This window comes from Candoia aspera, chromosome 1 (assembly GCF_035149785.1).
Source record: "Candoia aspera isolate rCanAsp1 chromosome 1, rCanAsp1.hap2, whole genome shotgun sequence".
Classification (NCBI taxonomy): domain Eukaryota; kingdom Metazoa; phylum Chordata; class Lepidosauria; order Squamata; family Boidae; genus Candoia; species Candoia aspera.
Genome location: NC_086153.1, coordinates 294538618 through 294562761, shown reverse-complemented (window position 1 = coordinate 294562761; position 24144 = coordinate 294538618). Strand labels below are relative to the sequence as shown.

The following is a 24144-nucleotide window of genomic DNA, read 5'->3' as shown; positions in this document are numbered from 1 at the left end:
TCTTCTGTTCTTTAGACTCTGCTCCCACAATTGCCCTTTCAACAGTGTGTTGAGTCAGCTGCCCTGTTTTAATGATTAACAACCTTCAATACACAGATTAAGGTTTTAAAATAAAAAAGCTATTCCAAAAAGTGATTTAAACTAGAGAATCCTGCATAGGATTGCAATTTCAGTCTAGTACAGGAGTCAGTTTACTGACTTGTTTCTTTTGGTTTGTTTGTTAATTATACAACATCCAAAGGCACAAGCATGCACGCGGATACGTGTGCACACAAACCAACCCCCACCCAGGTACATATATTCAGCTGATAGAGGGCAGCCATAATTCCCCTGATTGGAATAAACTATGAAGTCAGGCCATAGATTTAAAAATACTTTGGCTTCAACTTGATGTGAACAAGATTGCAATATGCTGGACATTCTAAAACCAGAGTTGCTTAATTTTCCAATGTTTACCTATATCCAGCATAGCAGCAGTCAGCCAAATACTGCCAAGTCTTTAGACAGAGTATCTGTATTGATCCCCAGGAATTTTTATTTTATTTTATTTAAATTTCTAGGCCACTCAATTCCAAAATGGTTGTGAGTGGCTTCATGAGATTGAAAAGCACAAAAAACCAACATTATGGAAGGAAAAAACACAGTCACCCAAGGGAACAGATTAAAGAAATCATTCTTCCTCATCATTCCTAACCTAACAGTGAAAGCTATGGACACAAATTAAATCTTTAATGTATGGTTTTACCAATCTCTGAAAAAATCTTAGATCAAAAGAAGACAACATAGTGGCATGAATACTACATATGAAAATATGTATCCCTTTCTCTGCAGCTGTTCCAGCAGAGAAAAGAAGCTTTGTTTCTACATGCGTGCTAATTTACAGGGTACAATTGATTAAACAATTTAAGAATATTGTCTATACTTTGGGCCAAAGATGATGCCACTGGTTTCCATTTCCATACTTTATTCCAATCTTGGTTATCTCCTGTTGCAAATCTTTTTTCCCAGGATATGTTAAGACTAGTTTAGATGTTTGTTCCATAACAATATTGTAAAATTTTGAAAGGCTTTTAGGTGCATCTGGAATATTCAGTACCAGATTCAAAATTCAAATAGGATTCAGAACCTATTTGCTTGGCTTTTATTTTTTGATTAAAGAAAAAGAATCTGCACTACAGATAATACAGCAAGGAACAATCTAAGGAAGTTAATCTGTCAGTTACAAAGTTTACCTGAGTAACAAAATCCTGACCTGTTTCTTCATCCTTCCTTCTCATCTGCTTCCTGTCTGTTATTCTCTCAACTACCTTTCTGCAAGGTTCCATTCTTCTCCTATTTAAATCTGCCCTCACTGGTCAACACAGAAATTCCAAGTGAGATTGCTGTCCTACAGCATTATACTAACCGATCCCCCAAACAATGAAAGAAACAAGAAGCTCTGAACTTTATATTGAAGTTTCAGGTTCAAACAAATCTTGCTAGACTAACCTTGATCTCCTTCTTTGATAAAGATTAATAGCTTCATTAATCAGGGTAATTTTGTAGACATCAAGTATTTGGGCCTCAGCAGTCTTTAACTAGAGCCTCTCAGGATACTCTTCTTAAAACGGTAAAATGTAGACTATATGATACTTTTAGATGGACTTCCAGTTGGCAGAATGACTGCACCCAAAATGTGCCAGTTAATTACTCCATTTCAGCTTGGAGGGAAGTTCTAAGTGCTTCAGGGCTCTCCAGGTCCCTCTGCTGTTGAACATTTTTATCAATGACTTAGATGACGAAGTTCAGACAATACTTACAGAATTTGGAGGTGACATGAAGTTCAGAGGAAAGATCCAAAAAAATGTAGAGAGAATATTTTAAAAGATTTGGATTTGAACAGTGGGCTGAAATTAATATGGTATTTAAGTGAGAAATGTAAAGGTCTTTATCTGGGTAGAAAAAATGTAAGGCACAAGTATAGGATGGGGAGACCTTGCTTGGTAGCACAGTAGTACATGTGAAAAGGATACCAAGTTAATTATGTCAGCCACACTAGGTAGACCAGATGTCAGGCCCAGCTCAAGAATGACAAGTAATCAATCCAGCCAAACTTCAGTTCTTTATTTGCTTACACCATACAGACAGAATCTTGCCAGACTAAAGCAACTCTATCTAACCTAAGGGGAAATAACCTGGGAAAGCTCTAGAGCAGGGCTATTTGGAACCTCTTCAGTTTTCCCATGCCCTTCCTGGACTGTATCTCCTCTTATCTTGTCCTCCTCCTTGGAATTATGCTCCCCCCTTCCTGAGAACCAGCATTACTGAAATCCACACCAGACCAGGAAATCAACTCCATATGAAGGCTAAAACTTTTATTGAGATTGGCTAGGTAACAGTTCCTGCCTATCCATCATCTTCCTCACTCTTTACAAATATGAGCCAGCAATGTGATACAACTGAAAAAGGTAGATAATATCTTGGATACATTAACAGGAGCATATAGGCCAAATCGTGGAAGTAACTGTTTCACTCTGTTGTGCTCAGACCTGTCCAGTCCTGAGTTAATTAATTAAATTTTGCCACTGCCCATCTCCCCCCAAATTGGGGGACTCTGGGCAGTTTACAATTGTTTAAAAAGCACCATGACAAAATAAAGCAAATTCAGAAGAGAATTAAAGGATCTGGGTGTTTACCCTACAGAAGGGACTGAGGTGGGATATTATAGCACACAGAATAATGGATTTAAATTACAGGAAGATTTCTGACCAAGTTAGAGAGAACTTCATAACATTAACAGCAGAATGCCAGAATCAATTAGCCAGAGAGGTGGTGGGTTTTCCTGCATTGAGTATGTTCAGGTAGAGGCTAGATGGCCATCTATCAGAGATGCTTTGATTTGGATTCTGCAGTGAAGAGGGGATTGGACTCAGTGGCTCCTTCCAATTATATTCTGTGAAAAATGAGGGAGCAGGGGACTTGGTTTGAGTATACTACCATTTCAAAACATTCTAAGCAATGATGGCCAGTTTTTAACATCTAATCCAAGGTGAATGGCATCTAATACTGTATCAACCTCCTTTCCCGATTAGATTTGTACATATTGTGTTTTGGCAAACTGTCATCCAAATCTTTCTTTTTTAGAGTGGAAGGCTGACAAATTTGTTCCATAATAGAAAGCTCTATTATTCCACAAGATCTATGCTAGTCAGCTTTTGCAACCTGCAATCATGTATGGAGAAGATTTTTGAAGGACTTTAAAGTTTGGACAGTACTTGGAATTCCACCAAAATTCCCAACTACTGCTACATTAATAGAGGAATGAGGAATAAGACGTTTGGAGAAAGGACATACATGGCTTCTCTCTCTCCCAGCTCCCACCAAAAACCTCCTGCCACACCTAAAGCGGACATAATCAGCTCCTTCCCAACAGAATAGTTAAAATGAAAAAAAAAAAAGGTGTTTTGCTCTTTTAATGGATAAGGCTAAGATTTTAGTAGTTCCAACTCTTACCAAAATTTCCATACTGAGAGATGACTGATAAAGAACTTTTTATTAAATAGTAGACACAGAATACAAGCAATGTATATAAAGCTATCTTTATTTGGACTATTACAGAACAGGCTAACGAATACACTAATTTTATAAAAAGCTTAAAAACAGAACATTACCATTTCACACCAACTATACTGCCATCTATCTGCTTTATTACAAAAAGGCCAAATTTGAGTCCAGCTGTCTCACTCAACAGGCATTTTTAAATACAACATGTTAGTCCCAAATTAACTATGCAATCCATTTATATTGCTATTTGAAAGTTGTGGGTGGCCAATAATAATCTAGCTTCACAAGGTACACATGGCATTCTTCAACTACACAGCAAAACACAGAAATTAATGGAAATGTAATTTAAAAAAAACTATGCTAAGTATTGTTATCCTAGAGAAAGGCAAAGTTCATGTAACTACAGGAATCACAAAACAAAATTTTATGTGTTCAAAGTAATTAGAATTAGCCTGATGTACTTATTTTGCTTTCATACACGGGTAGTTATCTTAAGTTGGTGGTTATCTTGAGAAACATTAGTAAAAGCTTGAATCAAATTTAAGTGAAAGCAGACATGTGCTTCTTCATGGGATTTGGGAATTCTTCCTTACAATTAAACAGGAAAGGTTAATGGGCAGAATATTAACACTCTGCATGGAGTATGCCAATAAAAGGAGAAAGTTTTCTATGCAAGATGAAGCAGCAACAGGCTCTCACAAACCTCTGTAAAAGACATTTATTTCTACAAAAAGAGACTTATGATACAATTGAATCACACAAATTTAACTATGTATCTTTTAAAATATACAGAAACTCTGAAGTAGAGGATATTTAAAAAGATGAAGGGGTTTCATTTTTTTATTTTACACATCTGCATCTTGACATAATTTGAGAAGTAACCTTTTACAAAATCATGTAAAAAGCACAATTGCCTGGTAAAGAGTCTTCAAAAGATTTTACACAGCATGCAATTAAAGCAGCCTTTTCTTCCTTACACGGACTCTTTTCACTCAAGTAATCTTCTGCTGCAAAAATTAGGCTAGGGAGCCTGGTCTCTTCTGTTAACGCCTTTTGTCTTTCCTGTCTGATTTACGGTCTCTTTCATTCCGTGAAGTCCTTTTGCCTGACCAACTACTTTCTGATATAGACCTTTTTCTGTCCGACCTTGAACTTTTATCCTTTGATCCTTTTGCATCTCTTCTGCTACCTTTTGAAGACTTGTGACTTCTGTCTACTCCTGAATTATCCCTTCGCTTCCGTTCCAAACTCCTTCTATGCTTTCTATCTCTATTGTGTCCTCGTCCCCTGCTTCGACTTCTGCTCTCACTGCTACTAGAGCTACTACTACTCTCCCGGCTGCTGGTTCCGCTGCTGCTGCTGCTGCTGGAACTGCTCCGACTACTGCTTGTACCACTGCTAGAACTGCTGCCACTGCTACTACTTGTAGAGCTAGTACTACTAGTGCTACTACTAGTACTCCGACTTCGACTCTTACTGGCTTTGTTTCTTGCTCTACCCCTGCTTCTGCTCCTAATTTTGTTTTTAATTTCTACGGTTACTGCCTGGACTTGATCTGCCTGTATTTCAGGCAGCTTTTCAGACACTAGAGATTCTTTGTCTAACTGTGGCACTTGGTCTCGAGTGGATTCCAAAAGTGGCAAAGGCTGCGGCCAAATCACAGGCTCTGCCTGAGGCTGGACCTCAGCCTCTGATACTGGAATGGATTCAGGCTCCTTCTCTTCTGCCTCCTCTGGTTCAGCTTCAACTTCTGGCTTGCTGGGCTCCCCTTTTTCCAGGGCAACAATAAGCCCTTCCTGTTCTAGTTGAGCATTACATTCCATTTCTGGCTCAACTTCTGTGCTAATTTCATTTTCTAATGGCTCTGTACAATCTGTCTCATTAATTTCCATCACATCCTGCTCACCATCTACTGGCTGAATACCTTCACCTTCTCCTTTCACTAGCTCAACAGCTTCACTTTGGTTATCTGTCTGCCTATCATTCTCTTTAACTTCAGCTCCCTCTTCTACTTTAACCTCCACTTCCTCTTTTTGCTCTTCCTCTTCCTGTTCTATCTCCCCATCACTATGACTAGCACCTACCTCCTTTTCTTCCCTTACCTCTTCCATTTCTATATCATTGCTCTGATTACCTGTCTCCATCTCTTCCACCTGCTGTACCACCTTACCCACTTCCTGCTCCTTGTTCTGGTCTTCCTTCTTTTCTTCTTTCTGTACCTCCTGGTGTTCTTTTTCCTTCATAGACTGTCGTCTGGGCCTGGCTTCCATTTTGTTAATTTGCTCAGCAAATTCAATGCGTCTATTTTCAAACAGTGCTGAAGAATAAGGGATTGTATAATAAACAGAGAATTGATTCACAGTTTGCATAAATTATTTCACATAATAGTTTCAGATAAATTATAATCCATGTAGGAAGTTGATGAACCTCTGTCTAATTCATTATAACATGACCAGCACATTTGGTATTTTGCCACATCTACTTTTCTGTTCTATATACAGAAGTACATATTTTAAGCTAAGATGCTATATACCTTAAGGCCAAGTTTGCAAGACATAGCCAGTCAAATTATTTTCTGATCCATGAGGGATCAGTTCTCGATGTAAGTGGATGCAGCCAACAATCTACACATTCTTTCATTTGGATAACATAGTGAATGGACCAAGAACTGCAGGTTGTTCCATGAGAAACAAGCCAGAGCCTCAGAAGCCACATCACAAGCTGAACAACCGTATTTATAGCTGCTTATAATTTTTCCCACGTGGAAGGAATGATTATTTGCTTTGGTGTGACATGCACAATCTTACCAAAATTACTGCTTTTTACTGTGGAAATACAGAACTAAAAGGTAGTAACGTACCATTTAACTTTTTTTGGGAATCATCAAACATCTTCTGGGTAGCAGGGCACATTCTGCCAGGTATGTAGAACAGATGAGGTTTTGTCTTTGTTCTTATATATTTAATTATTTTGGCATTATGTTCATTCCATTCTTCTTGCTGGAAAGAAATATGTTTCTTTAGTGACAACCAAAACACTAACACCACACAACAGCTACTAAATTTACACTCACCAACTGAGCAAGTTCAACTTTTTGTTCCAATAGCCGTAGTTCTGTTTGTTTAGCACGTCTTTCCTCAAAGAGTTCTCGTCTTTCATTTTCAACCTGCTTTCTCTCTTCTTCTGCCTGTACTTCAAGTTTCTGCTCAATTTCTTGTCTTCTTTTTTGCTAAGATAGAATGGCTTAAAGTTAATTCAGTAGCAGCATTCTTACTTAAATAAGTTATAACACACAAACTGAACCAATTCAATTGCTTGAAGTCAAATAAAACTACTTATCACCAATGTACATACTTGTAGTTGGGGTTCTGGCTTAAGATCAATACCAAAACAGAGATCACACCCAATGTTCTATAAGTTCAGGACATAAGTAGATCACCATAATCAAAAGTAAAATAGAACTTCATAAAATATAAACTAAGATCAAATGTATTTCAGAGGTTTTTTCTTATATCATACTGATGGAAGAAATTGTGAAATTTATTTTCCTGCTCTGTCTTTCCTTTGCCAGCCCTCAGAGTCAACTCGTAAGAAACTATACAGAGGAATCCCCCTTGAGCCATGGCACAGGAGGCTAAGATCAAGTAATATTCTCAGTTATCAGGTGGAGGTACAGTCTGTCAGCGGAAGCTTGTTCCTCTGGTGAAATGATGCTATTGGATACAACCTACAGGACTTGGTATCTGTCACTTCTAATGACCAGTAGGAGTTGGCTTTCTCACTTCTTGCTTCACAGAAATAAAACAGTTCATATCTGTTATAGCATAGAGAATATACTATGGTTTCCCTACTGCTAAAATTAGATTTTGACGACCTCTGTATTTAAATATGAGAAAATGCGCCAAAAGCTTTCTGCTTTCTCTGATAATTAAAAATGTCCTTCTGAAAGTGTTAGCTTTTTCAAAGTAAAACATACACATGGCTGGAAGTGATATGGCCATGAGATGGTGTAATTTTTTCTCCTATTATACAGAAGTATTATTTTTTTCCTCCACAATTTACTAAGTGTGAAATTAATACCCTTTCAGTAGCAACTGTTGATTCTTGTTTGAACTTCTGAAGAGTACCCATCAACAGGCCAAATATACGCCGATTCCTATCAGAATAGGGGGAAAAAATGTATGATTATACCACAAATGTTGTTTTATTTATGTGTACATAACAATTCTTCAAAAATTTCCAAGGTCACTTGCAGCTATTAATACTGATCATAAACTACCAGGGCTCTGTGGTTGACTTGGCGGGTTATAAATGTGATTATTAGTAACTAACCAAATAAAATCACTTTTTAAAAAGGAACAACCATTAGACTGAGTTTATACACTATCAAAGGATAACTGGAAAATATATATCCCAAAGCGTACGTTTAATAGATATTCCCCATTCTCCCTGTAGTGTCCTATTTTCTCCCTAAAAGCTGCTTCTGACAGATGACAGGTGAGTATCACACTCAAGCACCTACTGCCCAAAGCGATATGGAAAATGTAGCTGTAAGCCACAAAAAGAATAAAATTGCCCGTTCCCCTTCGTGCCAGCAGGAATGCAGTGGGCCGTTCTATTTGGTAGCAGCCTTGTTTGTAAAATAAAAAGTTCTGGATCCAACTCACTAAGTGAAATGCAGCTTTAAGTATCTCAGTTAAAGTATTTGTTCACGACATAAACTGAATAAACCGACAATCATTACATGGCATTACTCTCTGGAAACCACAACAGCTAAAATGTGGCATCTACACTTTTAACCTGTATAAAGTACAAGGATCCCACAAGGTGTATACTAAAAGGTACCACTAGCTGCTAAATGTTATTGGATAACATGTAAGAAGCTGGAATGACTCAAGGCCTAATAATTTGAATGTCAGCTTCTTCCACGATGAACCTGTCCATTAAGATCTGTAGAAAAGGCCCTTAAGAAAAGTTAGCAGTAAACCATGATAGTGCAAACCCATACCCAACACGGAAGCGTATTTATGTTCTGCTGGCATTTTGTAAGATACTTGGTGTATCTCCCCATACTTGGTTCAGATCAAGTTCAAATGAAACAAGTAGCAAAATATCCATTCCTAGTTAGGTAAATCTTTGATATTTAGAAGGTTGGCTGTGCTCAAATCTTATTTTGGCTTACGTACAGTACAACTAGGTATTCTATGGCTATGCTTGATGGAAAGGCTGTTACAGGTGACGCGGCACACAGCGACCTCAGCTGAATTGCTTGGTATAAATCACAGCATAGAACGCTGTCAGTATTTCTCACCACCTTGTTCTACCCTTCTTCAGCGTGGTAGACGGCTTTTGTTTCTTGCTGTTGGGAAAATCTGACACCACAAGAAAGAGCATGCAATACCTTTGTTTCCCTTTTTCATCCATATTTTGATCTTGAATAAGGTCTCGGCGTGTTCGCTCTTTGGAGGTAGCAACAACAGAAGATTGCAACGCCGGCTGTAGGAATAGATTACAGCTAGGTTAATGGGAACCTTTTTACATTTATCTATTCTCAAGCCCCCAGTAACATTTCAGATATACTTCACTTTTTTAACATCATCATCCTCTGCGTCGCTTTCATGGCGTGATTCTCTCCTTGTCCGACGTTCACCAGCCAATCTAAATTTAATACAAAGCGCCAGAAGCAACCGTTATAACTGAAATAATCAAACTTGTATTCTGTGCAGAATTCCAGATCTTGGCATTAGGGGATAGTTTCTCTTACTAAATATTTGCATTGTGCAAGGAATGTTTTTAAAACAAGTATTTGTGTGCTCAATTCTGAGAGATATCTACTAATGAGGGATGCTGCACTAATATCAGAAAAACTAAAAAAAAAATTTTTTTCCTGGAAATTATAACAGACTATGAACTTTAAAGCTTATCTTTTTTTCTTGCCTGGACCATCTCATACAGTGCAAATACTTGCACAAAACAATGTTTGGTTCACACCTAATGAAGCAAACCACAAGCACACATTCTCTCAGTGGCTTTCAATACTACAGACCTTGGTATCCTGAGACAGTTCCATGGGTTGGGGACACCATTTTCTGGTGGTTCTCTTCCTTTCTCTGGGGCCAGTTCTAGTCAGTGTTGGTTGGTGGGGAGAGAGTGTGCCCCAGGCCCCTCTTTGTGGGGTGGCTGGGGTTCTATTCCCTCTCCTCCCCCTTTTCAACATCTACATGAAACTGCTGGGTGAGGTTGTCTGCTGGTTTGGGGTTCAGTATCATCAATATGCTGATGATACCCAATTGTATCTTTCGACTCTGGGCCAGCCAACTGAGGCCGTCAAGGTTCTGTCCCAGTGCCTGGAGGCTATGCTGGTTTGTATGGGGAGCAACCATCTCTGACACAATCCTACCAAGACTAAGTAGCTGTGGGTGTTTTGACTGCCCAGACCTGGGGATATTTCAGCAATTCCCTGTTCAAGGGCGATGCACAATTTGGGGGTCTTCCTGGACTCACAGCGCCTGCATGATGAGCAGGTACCAACTGTGGCCAGGAAGGCCTTTGCACAACTTGATCTGATGCACCAGTTGCACCCTTTCCTAGATTGGGGGGCCTTTCAGACAGCCACTCATGCCCTGGTCACCTCATGGCTTGACTATTACAATGTGCTCTCCATGGGGCTGCCCTTGAAGACCACCCAGAAGCTTCAACTGGTCCAGAATGCAGCAGTCAGGGCAGTGGTGGGAATGCCTCGGTACACCCAAGTAACACCTCTGCTTTGTGAGCTGCACTGGTTGCCAGTTTACTTCCCGGTGCGATTCAAATTGCTGGTCACTATCTATAAAGCCCTATATGGCATAGGGCCTGGTTACTTGAGGTACTACCTGTCTCCCATAGTATCTGCCCAGCCAATCCTATCTGGCAAGATTGCTGTGCTCCAGGTTCCTTCAATTAAACAATGCCATTTATTCTCTGTAGCAGTGCCCGCCCTCTGGAATGAGGTTCTCCCCAGGATTCAAACAGCCCCCACACTACTGGTGTTTCGAAGGGCCCTGAAGACCTGGCTCTTTACCCAGGCCTTTGGCAATTGTGATTGAAGCACCCTCTTCTTCTTTTAAGCCTCCATTCTTCTTTTTTCTTCCCATCTGGGTTAGTCATGTTTGCCATGTTTGCTCTTTTTTGTTTTTTGTTTTAATTTTTTAAAAATATTTTTAAATTGCCCAGAGTTGCTAGGAGTCAATCAGCATACACATTTGATAAATACATTTTTTTACAAGTTTAGTATATGTGAACCTGCCAAATGAAGCTAAGCATTGTATGCAAACTAGTCACTACGGCTTCTTAACAAACAATATATAGCTTATGTATCTTGCAGAAAAGAATTACCTAAATGTAGCAAACAGATATATTGCATATGATAAGATATAAAAATAACAATCTGATTCTTCAATCTAGGTGTAAGTATTCTCTGCTCACCTATTCGTCGCCCCTTCTAGATCCCTCTGTTTGGCTGGGGGTCCTCCTCCGCTATCCGAGAATCCACGCCTAACATAAAAGAGCAAATTAGCTTTCTCTAAACAAATGCATACATTTGGGAACATATAATGCTCTATAAAGATGTATGCAGTATTTAAAAATAGCCAAGTATCTGTTTGTTCATGAAAGGTGAAACATAAATCCAGTAAGTACTGTTAGCAAGACAATCCAAGAACCATTTTCCTATGTAAAATGAATAAAACTTTTATAGTTGGTAGACAGTAATCACTACAAAGGTATATATTTAAAGCATTAGGGTTCTAAAGCTATCATATAAAATATTTAACAGCTTTCAAATGGTATTTTAATGTGTAAACATTGTAATTTTAAATTATCAAATGTTAATTTACATTCAAGAAGTGCTGAACAGCACAATCATTTTCAATATTACAAACAGTAATTAGCAGTATTAGAACATCCTTCCACGTGACTCTGTCCCAATTGTGGCATCACGGTAGTAATAGACTGTAGCAGTAAGATAAACTTGCATTTCACTGATCATCCAGGTCTAGTGGTTAAGGTGCTGGGCTAGAAACCAGGAGACTGTGAGTTCTAGTCCCGCCTTAGGCATGAAAGCTGGCTGGGTGACCTTGGGCCAGTCACTCTCTGCCCAACCCACCTCACAGGCTTGTTGTTGTGGGAAAATAGGAGGAGGAAGGAGTGATAGGTATGTTCGCTGCCTTGAGTTAATTATAAAAAATAATAATAAAGGCAGAATATAAATAAATAGTTTGCTTGCCTACTCTAGAATTATAATAGAAGCCTACAAATCAGCTCAGCTCAGGGCTGTGCTGGATCTTCTGCAAAGAGCCTTGCATGATTCCACAGTGTGCTAATTCAAGGTGCAGCTGATCACAGCTTTCTTTCCTAACTTAAAATAAGATGCTGGCAGCACTAAACGGTTCGTTCTCCTCGCTGGTCCTCAGGCACTCACCTCAGTAATATGCTTCCGCGCCCCCTACCTCCACCAGGGCCTGTGATGGCCAACAATCTACCTTGAGCGGGCCTAGAAAGGAGAGAAACACAATGAAATCGTAATCGCCAGAAGGGGGAAGGAAGTACAGTAAGGGAACATCCGCCTCTCAAGAGGAACGCTAGGAGCCTCGTGTTTGCAGAACGCTGCAGCGTTTCCCAGCTCATGCCGACACCATTAGCGGACGCACCAGCACGCCGCCCTCTAAGCAAAATTCCCACGTCCTCCCGGGTTGCCTCCAGCCGCTCAGCACACCTCTTTTCAGCCTTCCGCTCACCTCCACCCGGGCGCCGGAAAAATCGGTGGGGGCGCTTAACAGCGGGCCTCTTCTGTGAAAGGAGGCGCCCGAGCTGCTTAAATGCGAAGCGGGTGCAAACTGCACGCCACCGACATCCCGGATCGCTTGCCGAAGAAAAGGCGCAAACAAGGCCGCGCGGTACGAAGTCAACCGCAAAGCAGAGCCTCTTCCAATCCCCAAGCCCTCTTCCCCCGCTACGGCCTTACCGTACATCGTTGGGGTCCCGCCCCGTGAGCTTGCGGATATTCTCATCGACGTGCTTGAGGCTTTCCTTGGCCTTCTCTAGCTGCTCCTGTAGAGCCCGCACAGCTACCGCCATACCCGCCACCACAACTGCGGCCTACACAGCCGGGACCCAGCGGAAAGCACAGTTAGATTAAGAGGGCAGGAGACAGCCGAGCTTCACGTAACGTGGCTCTTCCAAGAAATCCACCAATGAATATTCGACATTTGGAGTGATACCTTTTTTACCCAAGAGCTATTCGTAACCTCTAGCGAATGGCCGCCCTATGAGTGTGAGTGGCACTGCATTGCTCCAATCAACGGGCACATTCTTAACCAATGAAGAACTGATATTAAGTCCGCAACGTTGCTTGCAGCCACTGAATCGCTTTGCTTCTGTGACCCTGCCAATAGTTATATGCCAGAGTAGAGTGACATCTTTAAAACCAATCATATGATAAGTATCTCTCAGGCGACCTAATCAGTGAGTGGCGGAAGGGTTACTCCTTCCTTTTCCGCTCTAGGACAAGCCTTACTAATTTTCGCGCGCTTCTCTGGCTTTCGGTAAAGCTTAAGGGAAAGTGAAATCTACGTGGTTGTGAACTTCAAAGCATATACAGCAGTAAAATGAGGGTTTTTATTTCTGCATAGAATTTAGGACTAGACTAGGATGCAAAAAGATAAACGGAATTAAATAGGGCAAACTAGAATGTCAGTGACTTGATATTGCCATCTTTTTATTTTACTAATAGTTGGCAGTATTGTGTTTTAATTTTTGTGTTGCACTTTATTTTTTCTATGTGAGCTGCCGTTTTGATTGTGGCAGGATAGAGATGGATAATAAACATAAATACTATAGACTCCTGGCGACTGCCTGGACAGGTTCCTATGGTTTTCTTGGCAAGATTTTGGAAGTGGTTTGCCCTTGCCTTCTTCCTAGAGCTGAGAGTGACTGGCCCAAGGTCACCCAGCTGGTTTCATGCCTAAGGAGGGACTAGAACTCGCCCTCTCCTGGTTTCCAGTACACCAAAGTGTCTCTCTCAAAATAAATACTCCGATACATTTATTTAGTGCCTTACATCCTGGGCTTATGTCCTAGACTGCACACCAGTCAGTAATGGGACTAAAAGTCTTCAATATTGGCCTTTCTTTGGATCCAAAACTGGAAACAATGAGATGGGAGATAGCTAGTGTTGTAGAAATGCTGGAAACGTATCCTGGAAGAAGGCAATAGCAAATAACATATTGATCAAATTGCAGAAATAGTGACTGGGAAACTTTACTACTATCACAGCCAAAGACAGGCTTTCAGTAGACTTCTAGTGTTACCCAGAATTTTAGGCTTATTAGCTTTTTAATAAAGGTGATATTAGCATTTAAGCATGGCATCCATGCCTTCTTTTCAAGTTAAAGAAACCATGCTTTCCTTTTACCTATAACCCTTTCCTTTACATGCAAAAACTAGCCTTTTCAGCAACTAAACAATAGAGAGCCTATTCTGAAAGTCCTTGAATACACTTGGAAGTTTTAAGATGATACAAACCTGGCTGGGAAAGGGACATAACCCATAAATTTGCCACTTGTGGAATGTTATCTAGAATCAATGTTTTCTATTGTTCAATTCTCACATGTAATCAATGTCTTTTATTGTTTGATTACTTGCTTTATGACATATCACATATACCAGATGTATGTATCATTTGTCTCTGTACCGTATAAAAGGACTTGACCGCCCCTTAATAAATACTTTTGCTTTTGCCTGAATTACTGTGTGATTCGTGTTTTCAGGTAAGCAAAAAGCCATTTTGCAAAGTTAGTCCCTCTCCTAAATTCAGGGACCAAGTTTTTAATCAGCTCCATGCCAAACTCGGGGTGCCTGAGTTTCTAGGCAACACTAGGATGTACTAGCATGTCAGATGTCTTTTTAATTTGATAAGAAGATGTTGAGGAATAATTCCATTTAACGCCTTATCCAATTATTCCAATCATTTGTAAGAATTAGTCCAAAGACAATATCTACTAGTCATTGTCTACTAGTTATCTACTAGGCTAAAAAAATTCCACAGAGCATTCCCTCCAGGGATAAACTGACATGAGTTCACATCTCTGCAGAGATTCTTAAATTTTATATCTTAGTAAGAGTCTAATTGCAATAAAGAAAAGAACAATCTGACAAGCAATTGATGTGATGACCCTTTCACAGAGCTTATAATTACAGCTACCATTATTACCCATTATATTATTCATGGACAACCCTTGTAGGAACTGTGGAAAGCATTAGCTGCGTTATTCTGTTCTATGATTAATGCATCTATTTCTTTACTAAAGGAAAGTATTATTAGCCTTTAATAATGAATATCACATCTTACAAAATACCCTATTCAGCACATTAAAATTCTAAAGCATTTTGCAAACAATCTTCTTCACTTCTGAAACATCCTTTGTTGTTTAAATGCCTTGTAGTATGCCACAATTTGCTAATTGAAATAATGCCCTTTTACTTGGGGCACATAACAGTTTGTTCAACAAATTATGGTTAAAACAAACACAGTCTAGCAACAAATATGAACCCAGTGTCTAATTCAGGGATGGGAATAAAGATCAAGATCTAGTGGTAGACTGCTAAATAATTATCAACTGATCCACAAAGATCTCTGATCTCTTACTTATTTTACAGTAGAAACAACAAAATGACTCTTCTCACATCTTTAATTATACTACTGAAATTGTAAGATCGAGGTAACCAGGAATGGATTGTGTATTGTGCAAGTATAAATGTGTGTCATATTTACATAGCGCTTAGTGAAGGAGGATTGTGGAGATATTAGGAAAATGATTAGTTTTCTTACAGATATTCAGTGATTCTGGAAGTTCATATATAAACTCTCAGAAAATTATTCAGATAGATATTTATCTTGTGTAATAAGTTTAATTTGCATCTTTTAAAAAGTTTTAAATGAATATCCCAGCAATGATAGTATACTTATCCCTGAAATGATTTAATCAATGCGAATACTATGTAGTACAGGATTATTTTTAAAAAGTATTCTATAGGACACAATGTGTAATTAAATATACTTTAAGTTGAAATCCAAAAATCTGGCTGGCTGTCAGGAATTCCTCCAGCATCCATATGTATGCATGAGTGCAGATATCTAGGCATGAGTATGCTGGAACATCTGTGTTAACATGTATGTTACATATGTCTGTAAATGTGAGCAGCTGTGCTGTCTCAATTGCCACATACAGCTTAATGCAGTTTTTATGAAAAAATTCTCAGTTTCTTCCAGAGATATATCTGGAATTTGATAGGCTTTAACTTCTAATCAGGTGTATAGAATTGTACTGTCAATTTATTAATCATTTATATTAAATAGTGCAATCTTATATTTCTCCAAAAACTAATGGCGCTTATTCTCAGACGAGTGATTGCAGAATTGCAACATTAAGGCGTAAATTTTCAAGGAATTATACTGATTCCTTTCCATTACCACTCTTCTCAACAGTAAAATCATGCCTAGAGTCCCGTATAGTTACTAACCATTGACCCACTGCACCATAATAAATATATTTCTCTTACGTTCTTTCTTTTCTGCAAGAAAATTACTCATTATTCCGAAAGGAACCCAGCGCGTGTTCAGAAAACGCTATAACGCTATCCCTCGCCTATTATTTCCTCAGAAGAGCGCACCACCCGCCGGCCTCCGTGACTAACGGAGGCCGGAACGTCCAGGAGCTCCGCCCCGACGCCGCTGCCTCCGGTTGCCTTGGTGCGCCGCCTCGGGTCTTAACAAGAGGTCTGGAGGTTGGTTTGCGTTGCACCGGGGAGGACCGGAGGGAGGGCGGGGGGATTTGATCTCTTTTCTAGGTGGGGGCCGCTTGGTATGAACAAGTCGGAGATGGCGGACGAAGCTCTCTTCCTCTTGTTACACAACGAAATGGTGTCCGGGCTGTACCGCGCTGCCGAGCAAGGCGATGGGGTGAGTGCGAGTTTCTAAGCAGGAGCCCGACGCTTCTCGCGTGTAGGGGAAAGAAGCGAGCCTTGGGAGTCCTTCGGTTTGAAAACAGCTTCTCCAACTCATTCTTCCGAGAGCCAAGTGGGCGCTTCCAGGTTCGGAACGGCTCTTCAGGGTGAGTGGGTGGTGGCGCCTCTTTGGGTGGTGGCGCCTCTTTGGGGATCGTGTGGTGGCCCTGCCCGGAGTGTTTCATAGGCTTCGGTGGCTGAACAGATTGCTTAGACGCCGTGCTGGGGGTGCGGGCCCGGAGGTCTTTTTGGATAAACCCGACCAGGGCGTGGGGGTGGAGGGTAGTGCTGAATTCATACCTTTCTCTTCCTGTTGTTGGCTGTGGAGACTGGGCAACACGGAATGATAGTAGAAGTGGGGGTTTGAAGAGAACAGAAATGATTTGTTGTCATTTTAGCATAAGAAAGAGTTTTGGTTTTTTTAAAAAAAAATAATATAAAACCTTACTTTTCTAATGGTAAATGTATGGCTTTATTTTACCGACCTGATTACTTATTTCCGAAGTTTCATTTCTATTATTTATGAACCATGCTTGCCTTTCTCGGAAGACAGAAACTGCCCATTTGAAGGAGTTGTAAATCCCTACTCTTGTCACATCCTTTTGGCTACAGGAGAGGCAAAGCCTGACAGAGGTGGCTTCTCATGAAGGCTGACAGGGTCCTGTTTCCATTCCTGGTGGAATTGACCTTTATATCCAATGAAGTGGCTTTGGGTACCTCCCACCCCCCATCTTATTAACAGTTGGCAGTCTTTCATATGCTACATGACTGTGTTTTTGCTACAACAGACTAAAACTGTCCCTTATTAGCACAATAAAAGGATAATATGTGCATGTTTGATTGTCTCAGATCTACTGCTCTTGCATGACAAGTGTCACAGTAGATTACATTTTGATTCTACTTTAAAATAGATGAGGTAAAAGACAACTGAAAGTAGAACATCTAAAAGCTATTTAAAAATAGATTATTTACAACTGCTACAAGGTTCTCTTTTTATAATTACAGGAAAATGGGCGTTGTATTACAAAATTGGAAAACATGGGGTTTAGAGTAGGACAAGGATTAATTGAAAGGTGAGTGGAATGTTTACTTTCTCTTTTGACAATTTAGAATAGGGTGCAGTTACCCCAACCTCCTTTTTCAGCCCCTAGAACACCCTTGGACCATCTCTGCTAAAAATTGAACTGTTTTAATCTATTTGCGGTGAAAAATAGCTGAAACTGTAGTGCAATGCCTGAAATAGGTGTATTACACTAAGAATAAACTTTCTGTGCCCTTGCTGGCATCACCCACTTTGTGGTCCTCAGTGCCTCTGAAAATATTAAGCATGGCCATTGGCCATCCCTCCCTATTTTAAAGTACTTCACCAGGGTTACTAATGTTCTTCTAAGACAGAATACACATTCAGTCCATCTTACTATATAAAGAATGTTGCTTATTCTAAAGCAAACTTTTCTAGCCAACCTTTTCCACATCCAGCCAGCACAGCTGCTAGTGGGTCTCAGGTTTGGGAAGGTTGCACTGCACACAAATAGTATAAGAAAACACTAGGGGTCAGAAATATTGACTATCAGTAGCTGGAGGGAATGCTTACGAGGTTTTGTGCCGTACTGAACCATAAATCAATGTATTTTCTAAGAGATCAATGACTGGTGAGTTTTTAACTGTCAAATTATCATTGCACACATGTTACGATATACCCTTTTATTCATTTTTGAAGAAGAAAATGGGTTCAGAGGAGAGATGGAGATGGTAAAACAGTAAAGCTAGATCTTATATTGCCAATTAATTAGGAAGAAAGTGATTTGGATTGGAGAAATTTGGGGAATTACTATTCTGATACTTTTTCTTCATTTTAATTTTTTGGGGGTAATCTCTCATTGCTCTTAATATAAGTCTACCTACATTTTTCCAATTGGATTCCTTTTGTTTTTAGAAATATAACATATTTTTTTCATTTATACTGTACTGTATATTCAAACACAGTATTTTTATCTGTAATGAAGGATACCTAAGTTGTTATATTTTTGTAATTAATGTCAAGGAAATAAATAAAAAATGAAAAATAGCTTGCATTGTTGCAATTTAAGAGAAAGTTGGCAAATAGTATTCAAAAAAATAACTGCATATTGCATGTATTATATTTATAACTTAGAGGCTGCAGTAGCAAAGAAGCTGCCATTTTCTCAACGTAGCCCACTGAGCCCTCTATGTTCTGCATGCAAACTATATGTTCAGCCACTCAGCTGTAGCCCCTCAACCATCTCCTGTTATAAAATCAGTTGGTGTATTTTAGGTTTGATTGGGTTGTGCACATTTTTCTTTTAGCTTTCTGACTTAATGTTTCACTTACAGCTAAGTGTTTGTATTAGCTGTGAGAAGATGATCAAGCGCTGCTGCTATTTGGGTTGCTTTCTCTCAGGTTCACCAAAGATACTGCCCGATTCAAGGATGAATTAGATATAATGAAATTTATCTGCAAAGATTTTTGGACTACTGTATTCAAAAAACAAATTGATAATCTCAGGACCAACCATCAGGTATTGTAAGAATGAATATTGACTCTGTAGAACAGGCAGTCAAACTGTGTTCCATTACTTTGCTATGTTGTTCCTTTTCAGATATTTGAATCCCATGCATAGATGTTGGCAGGTATATGGATGTCATAAATGAGAGCAACATGTACACAGGGCTCAAGTTATTTTTTTTGTTTTATTTAACAATGCAATTATTTTTCTCCTTGATGAGTATCATTAGTCTTTCTAGTCTTGAATAATATTTTGCCTATACTTTCACTGAAGTTTTAAAAACATTAATACAAACTTATAATGAAAGTTGCTTTGAATATTAAAATGAATCCTAACTTGAGTAATATAACGCTTAACTGTGGTCAATTTGATCATCATAAGGGTAAGCTGATGATACATTACACAGCATAATTCACTGACTTCTTTCTGTCCATATTTCCTGTGTATTCCTCTGAAAGACCTAGAAAGTATTCCAATTCTGTGAAATGCATATATATGCATATTAAATCACTTGATGACATTCTGCTAAATGTCTGAGTCCACTAACACCCCCCCAATAAAATATTGTTTTGAAGATTTAAGTGATAATGGAGATTGTTTGTCTTTCTAGTCATGATAGTAAATTCAGAAATGCGAATTATTGCTTCATTTGGCACGATTAGATTTCAGTTTGCATGTATAAACCCGTGCAATGTATACTGCTTTCTGCATGCATCTTTATTTCCTGGTAAATTTCCTAGCTCTTGTTTGATTACTAGTCTCCTTTCTACCCCTTTGTTATCTCTTCTTTTTTTTCTACCCCTATTTCCCCAAACTGGGCTATTCCTAACCTTTAGCTATCTTCTACTACTCTTAAGACTTTTAAAAGTTTTTTTAAACTGTTATCTCTTTCCTTAGTCATTCACTTGATTCTCTCATACTTTTTGGAACGTGAGTCCAAGAGGACTCAAAAAAACTCTGACAGCTAGGAACTGACTGATTAACTTTTAAAGTGTGAAAACTGATTCTAAGTTGATTGAGGATAAGAGGGCTATATTTGCAGTAGTAAACTTGCTAATGCATCCCTAATCAAAAATGTACGAACTCTGATTTGGTTATACATGGGCAATCTTAACAAATTCTATTGATACATGGATCAGCTTTCTAAGAAATGTGTGAGACATTAAAAAGAATAGCAGGATATAACTGTATCAAATAAAATTTAAAGTGGAAAATACTGATGGAAAATGTTCATTTCTGCAGGGTATCTACGTACTTCAGGATAACAAATTTCGTCTTTTGACTCAAATGTCTGCAGGAAAGCAATATTTGGAACATGCACCTAAGGTATGTGTTTTATATCATATTCAAAGTAGCTTTAAAATGTCAGTTCTTTAATGGATTGCCATTAAGCCCTGTCTCTCTCCATATATGTGTGCGGAGGCAAGATGGAATTGTGGTTTCCTGCTCCTTCCCTTTCTCTCTACGTGCACAGGTTGCGTATTACATATATTATGCTGGTCCTTTTATGCATACTGTATTGATTTGTCTGAACATACGAGGAGCTAAAACCTGGTAAAGTGATAAACTGTGCAGTGCTTGCCAGTCTTTCCCTCTTCATATCTGAGGGAGAGTTCTGTTTTTACTCAAAGATATGTGACTAGAAATCTGTCTGCACTTTGCTACTGAATGTTACAAAATCTAAAAGAAGACATGGGGATATATGTGGGAAGGACACAGGATATGGTGCTAGCATGTGCAGTCCAATAATTCTACCTGGTTTAAGCTGTTATTCTTTCAGATGAATCTTTGAACAGTATAATCACCATGCTGTTTTTTAATTTGTGTGACTCTTATGTGAGATTTGGAAGATAAATATTGGATGGGAAATATGTGTCTATAAAGTATCTAATCAGTTAAGCGTATTCTAGCTATTAGATAAGCATCTTAGTACTCATGCCAGTGTTATAAGACAAAAGAGATTTTTGCTTATAGGTCCTTTATCTCTTCTTTTTCTTTGGAACTGCATTCAACCTATTTTGAAAAGGCTCTTAAGTATAAAATTAGCAGTTAGAGGAACTAATCTTATTTCATTATTAGAAAAAGAGCCAGATTGCCTTTGCAGTATGGGATCCTTTCAACATGTATAATTGGTATGCTGACTCCATCTCCTGAACAGCCTGGCTATTGGTTTCCCTGTTCAAGTAACCTTTGAGGTGGACTGTAGTATTATATACATTTAAGATGGCTAAGTATATAGCCTTCTGCATGTAGTAGTTGGTTGCAAACTGAACATGAGCTGGAGGTGTGATATGGCTGCAAAAAAGATGAAGGTAATTTTACATTGTATCAACAGAAGTATAATTTCCAAATCACAGGAGGTAACCCACTCCACTTGACATCAGTCAATTTGAATACTGTTCTGGGCACTGTATTTCAAGATTCAGAGAAATTATAAGAGCAACAAAGATAATTAGGGGATTACAAATTAATATAAAGATACGTAGGAGCTGGGTATTGTTTAACTCTGAAAAAAGATGATGGGCGAGTGGGGGAATATGATCACACTCTTTAAATACCTGAAAGATTGTTACATAGAAAGTGAAGGCAGTTCTTATTTGTCTCAGAATGGAGGGCATGGAATAAAGGATTTAAGTTACACAAAGCAGAGTCTGGTTGAATTTTATAGAAAAAACCCTTTGCAGCAGTAAAAATAGTTTGACAGTGAAATCCATTACCCAAAGAGATGAAGTGCTTGTGTTCATTGGATGTGCTCCAGTGAAGGCTAAACAGCCATTTGTTTGGAATGCTTTAATTTGGGTTTATGTATTAAATAAGGGATTGGATTTGATGGCCCAAACCAGAGGTTCTCAACCAGGGCCCTAGGATATTTCAAGATGGCCACAGGTGAAAAAATATAACAGGGCCACAGAAAGGTGAAGTGTATTATACTGCAAATTCTGTCTTGTTGATGCCAGAAAATGCACCAGTTACTGTATGCTGTCTGTATCTGGTAATGGGACCTGGATGGGAGGCCACAGGAGAAAAACAAGGTCGGAAGGGGGCCATGAGTGAAAAAAGGTTGAGAAACACTGGCCTAAACAATCCCTTCTGACTCTGTCATCCTCCAATTCTTAGAAAATGTCTTACAAACCGTAAGATTTCGGAGATCTCTGGCCATGGAGTACTTTGGGTGGAAAAGGCCCATTTTTGCAAAGCCTCATTTGTATAGCTTCCATTGGAACTTGGGCAGAAAGGGCAAAATGTGTGTTTCAGAGATGGATCAGGATCCAAGTATTTCCATTTTCTTTACATTCCCCCCCCTTACTATTATGGGAGAAAAACGATGCTAGCCCTGTAATATTGTACTTTTTTCCTTTCTAATGGGAATGATAAAAGTATTTTTAAACCAAGTCTGAAAAAGGTGCAAATAACATTAAAAGTGCCCCTCTCCATGTTTTACCTCATTGAGCCATTAATGGTTTGAAATTTCATGCAAGCCTCTTCCTTTCCAGGCCATAGAAATAAGTTTGTACTTCTTCAGTATGAGTTGTGTAAATTATTTTAAGATTAGAGTTTTATTGTGTATGTTCTGGTATATATTGCAGTATTTGGCATTTACGTGTGGACTAATTAGAGGTGCTTTATCAAATTTGGGAATAAAGAGTATTGTGACAGCTGAAGTTTCAACAATGCCTGCATGTAAGTATGTGTTGTATTAGCAAAATGAGATAAATCTGCTGTCTCTTCTGTTTAATACACAAGATAAGTGAAATTACAAAACGTTTTTAAAATACTGGTACTAGAACAGGAAACTTTACTGTACCTTAATGCAAAATTGGTGAGAAATAATGTGAGTTGGCAGTAACGTCCAGCTAGAATTGTTAAGCTGAACAGGACATCTGCTTCAATTCACAGATCTTGTTATGAGTACTGATGGTGAGCAGGAGGGGGCCCCTATCCAGGGGGGAAAACGCATGCGTAGTTTAGAGAATTTGAGTGGCCATTCAGAGAGACACAGAACAGACCCGCCTTGACTTTTGGAGTTTATCTGTCTGGGTTTTCCCACGCTTCTTCAGTTTGGTAGGATTACCTGTCTACAATAGCAGTAATAAAACACTAGAGACTTTCTCCTCATCTCAGTGTGGTCTTTGCTTAGTCAGAACAGATCTTTCCTAAATGTCACAATGCTTTTTCTCTACATGTTGTACAAAGCCAGATACTCTTGCAGCACTAGGAATGGAAGAGTAGCTGTTTGTTTTCTACTCTCTCCCACAATTCGGTGTTCTCTTCTATCCCACAATTCACTTAATACAGTTCCTGTTTAATAACCGTATGAACATAGAGGGCTTTTTGAGTAAAAATGCGCTGAATTATGTTCAAATTTAGATAGAAAAAAAATCGGGGTTTTCAGATGTGAAAGTAATCAATTGAAGAGGAAACAGATTGTAGTCCCATACTTTACTTACTCAAGTTCTACTCATCAAGACAGTGAACAGATTACACTGTAAATATACTTCAAAATGCTTGCAACGGAACATGACTAGAATTTTTTGAAGTACATAGAAGTTGTTTCTGATAAAACAAGTATCCCTTAACAATTTTTTTTTCTTTGCAGGTAAATTTCAAGTGATGATACAGAAGATATAAAATTCATTCTCTTGCTCTGTAAAATGACAGAATGAACTGTATTTTATTTATAACCATGTGAAGCTATCCTTTGTTGTATTATGTGTCAGCTTTGCCAAATACATTAATTTTCCAGATGTGATCAATTGCCATTCTTCATAGATTTGCTGCTAGATTTTTAATTATGTTCAGTTTGTGTGTCCATGAATATAATATGAATTTTACATGTTTGTAAGGATGGATGGAATATCCTAAATAAATGCCAAACTCTAGTATCTGGTTAATTCTACACAATTTTAATTTTGCAATGTTGACATGGTTCAGGGCCATGGAGCTATGAGAATGGTATTCCTGCTTTCAGTCCCAGAAACCGTTTAGGAATATTCCATAGACAACAAAATTGTTACAAAATGATGTTATACAG

The 24144-nt window shown here is 38.8% G+C and overlaps 2 protein-coding genes across 2 annotated transcripts; one reads left to right on the top strand and one right to left on the bottom strand.

Annotated features, from left to right (window-relative positions):
- Positions 1–3562: 3562 nt before the first annotated feature.
- Positions 3563–12767, bottom strand: PNN (pinin, desmosome associated protein). The gene is made up of 9 exons (XM_063290071.1): positions 12545–12767; positions 12002–12073; positions 11008–11076; positions 9129–9201; positions 8945–9039; positions 7624–7699; positions 6617–6772; positions 6404–6542; positions 3563–5860 (listed from the first exon to the last, which is right to left on the bottom strand). Exons 1-9 carry the CDS (start codon positions 12655–12657, stop codon positions 4587–4589), a joined length of 2067 nt encoding a protein of 688 aa, XP_063146141.1. The 5' UTR covers positions 12658–12767; the 3' UTR covers positions 3563–4586.
- A 3523-nt stretch (positions 12768–16290) lies between these two features.
- TRAPPC6B (trafficking protein particle complex subunit 6B) lies at positions 16291–23995 on the top strand. Its single transcript, XM_063290070.1, has 6 exons — positions 16291–16540; positions 17590–17657; positions 19007–19124; positions 20355–20438; positions 22700–22793; positions 23710–23995. Exons 1-6 carry the CDS (start codon positions 16445–16447, stop codon positions 23739–23741), a joined length of 492 nt encoding a protein of 163 aa, XP_063146140.1. The 5' UTR covers positions 16291–16444; the 3' UTR covers positions 23742–23995.
- The last annotated feature ends 149 nt before the right edge of the window (positions 23996–24144 follow it).